Below are 1,942 nucleotides of genomic sequence, written 5' to 3'. Positions count from 1 at the left end.
AGAATATGATCCTGTAGTTGTAACTCTTACCTCTAGATTAGAGTCAAAGATTGATTCAGTTACACTTCAAGAAGCACAGTTTCTGCTTCAGAAGTATGAAATTCGATTGGAAAAATTCAACTCTATTGACCTATATAACAATTCTGCTCATTTGGCTGTCACAAATGCTGCTCATTTAGCTGTTGCAAATGTGTCTGGAAGTGNATTTTGTTGAATAAAGGAAAGAACCCCAAAATATCAAATTTTGGAATGGCTAAAGCTTTTACAAAAGATGAATTTGAAGCTAACACAGGCCGCATAGTTGGAACATAGTAAGTTGTTAACTTGCTTAAATTGATATGTGACACAGTATTTCAGTAAGTTTTCTTTGTTGAATAATGACATTTTCTTGCCTATGTTGAATTGCAGTGGCTATGTTCCTCCTGAATATGTAAGAAAAGGTATATACTCTATGAAGTATGATGTGTATAGTTACGGAGTTCTGCTTCTGCAAATCATAAGTGGCAAGAGGACCGCATGCTACTATGGCTCAAACAAAAATTTAACCCTTTTGGAATATGTAAGTCACTTTCTTTTGATGCTTCAAATCTCAACTTTAATCCATTAGCAGTTTTTCCTGTGAACGTTTGTGTTTTTTTTATAATGCAAACTTCGTGAGATGAGCCAGTAAATGGTTTATAATCGCCATTCAACATTGAAAAACGAAAATTTAGTCAAAATTTTTCATTTGAAACTTTAAACTGCAAAGCTTGGTAACATTTGAATTACTTTAGGGGTATGAGTTGTGGAGATAAGGTGAAGCTATGGAGTTTTTTGATTCATCATTGGATGACTCTTCTTCTCCATTGAAACTAAAGAGATGCATGCAAGTAGCTTTATTGTGTGTCCAGGAAAATCCTGTTGAAAGACCACCCATGCTCAGGGTTTATAACATGCTCAAAGGTGAGAGTGAAGACATCCCTTCTCCTAAAAAGCATGCTTTTTCAGTCAAAAGAGATGATGATGAGGATAGTAAATGCATCTTCAAGGTGAAAACATTTTTAGTCAATGATGCAATGCTTACTCAACCGGAACCACGATGAGTCGATGACTAATTCTGAAAGATATTGAAGTAATTGTAGATTCCTCATTAACTATGCTACTCAACGTGTAAACCACTACTGCAATTGCTCTTTATGTAGGGCAGATTGCAGGGTTCCTATGAAACACTTAGGTTTTTAATTTTTTTAATTTTTTGCATCCCTTGGTAACACTAAAGGGCATTGTTTACTTCTTTTACCCCCAAACTCTATATTGTAGAGTTAATTTTGTTCTACACTACTGTTCATAGCTAATTCCAATACTTTCTTTTAGTTTATCTGTTGTATGCACACAATCATCTTTAGGTTTATAAAGAGGATCGGTCACTCTACCTAATATTAATTAATTGTTAACATTTTCGGATGGATATCCGATTCATGGAATATACGATTGATGTGGTTATTAAACAAGAATGTTGATGTCACTTTCTGTCTCGAGGGTTTCATCCAATTCACCTTGGTGGTGTTTGTTGTGGTTGGGTAGCCAGAGAATTTTGTTGCGATTGTTGTGGAGGTGAGGGCTTGCTATTATTTTTATTATTTGGTGGTGCAAGGTTCGGCTGGCCGGTTGGAGCAGCTTTGGGAGACCACTGCTGAGCGGAAACCAAAGCGGGCAACAACCACAAAAGTGGGGGAAAAAACAAAAACGAATTAACGTGCCATTTTTTTGGGATTTTGGAAAAGTTTTAAGATTTGTTTGGGTTTTTGTTTTTGAGAAAAAAAAGTTAAATGAGAGATAAAGAGTATCCTCAAGAATGCAGTAGTTCTCTAAATATAGAGTACTATGGAGACAAAGAATGAGATGAAAGGGAAATGGAAAAAGGGAATTTATATGATTAAAAGCGAGAAGAAGGGAATTTATA

General features: G+C 35.4%; 1 protein-coding gene across 1 annotated transcript; it reads left to right on the top strand.

Annotated features, from left to right (window-relative positions):
* Nucleotides 1–210: 210 nt before the first annotated feature.
* LOC116113943 (receptor-like serine/threonine-protein kinase SD1-7) lies at nt 211–1,482 on the top strand. Its single transcript, XM_031400102.1, has 3 exons — nt 211–311; nt 409–559; nt 774–1,482. The coding sequence occupies exons 1-3, from the start codon at nt 250–252 to the stop codon at nt 792–794; spliced, it is 234 nt and encodes a 77-aa protein (XP_031255962.1). The 5' UTR covers nt 211–249; the 3' UTR covers nt 795–1,482.
* The last annotated feature ends 460 nt before the right edge of the window (nt 1,483–1,942 follow it).

The sequence above is a fragment of the Pistacia vera genome, unplaced genomic scaffold, assembly GCF_008641045.1.
Source record: "Pistacia vera cultivar Batoury unplaced genomic scaffold, PisVer_v2 Contig692, whole genome shotgun sequence".
Lineage (NCBI taxonomy): Eukaryota > Viridiplantae > Streptophyta > Magnoliopsida > Sapindales > Anacardiaceae > Pistacia > Pistacia vera.
This window is presented reverse-complemented; position numbering and strand designations above follow the sequence as displayed.

Excerpts from the sequence above, each read along its gene's own strand:
- LOC116113943 (XM_031400102.1), top strand. The coding sequence starts at position 250 with ATGGCTAAAGCTTTTACAAAAGATGAATTTGAAGCTAACACAGGCCGC. Across the intron at positions 312-408 it reads GGCCGCATAGTTGGAACATA|TGGCTATGTTCCTCCTGAAT; the intron begins GTAAGTTGTTAA and ends GTTGAATTGCAG. Across the intron at positions 560-773 it reads ATTTAACCCTTTTGGAATAT|GGGTATGAGTTGTGGAGATA; the intron begins GTAAGTCACTTT and ends GAATTACTTTAG.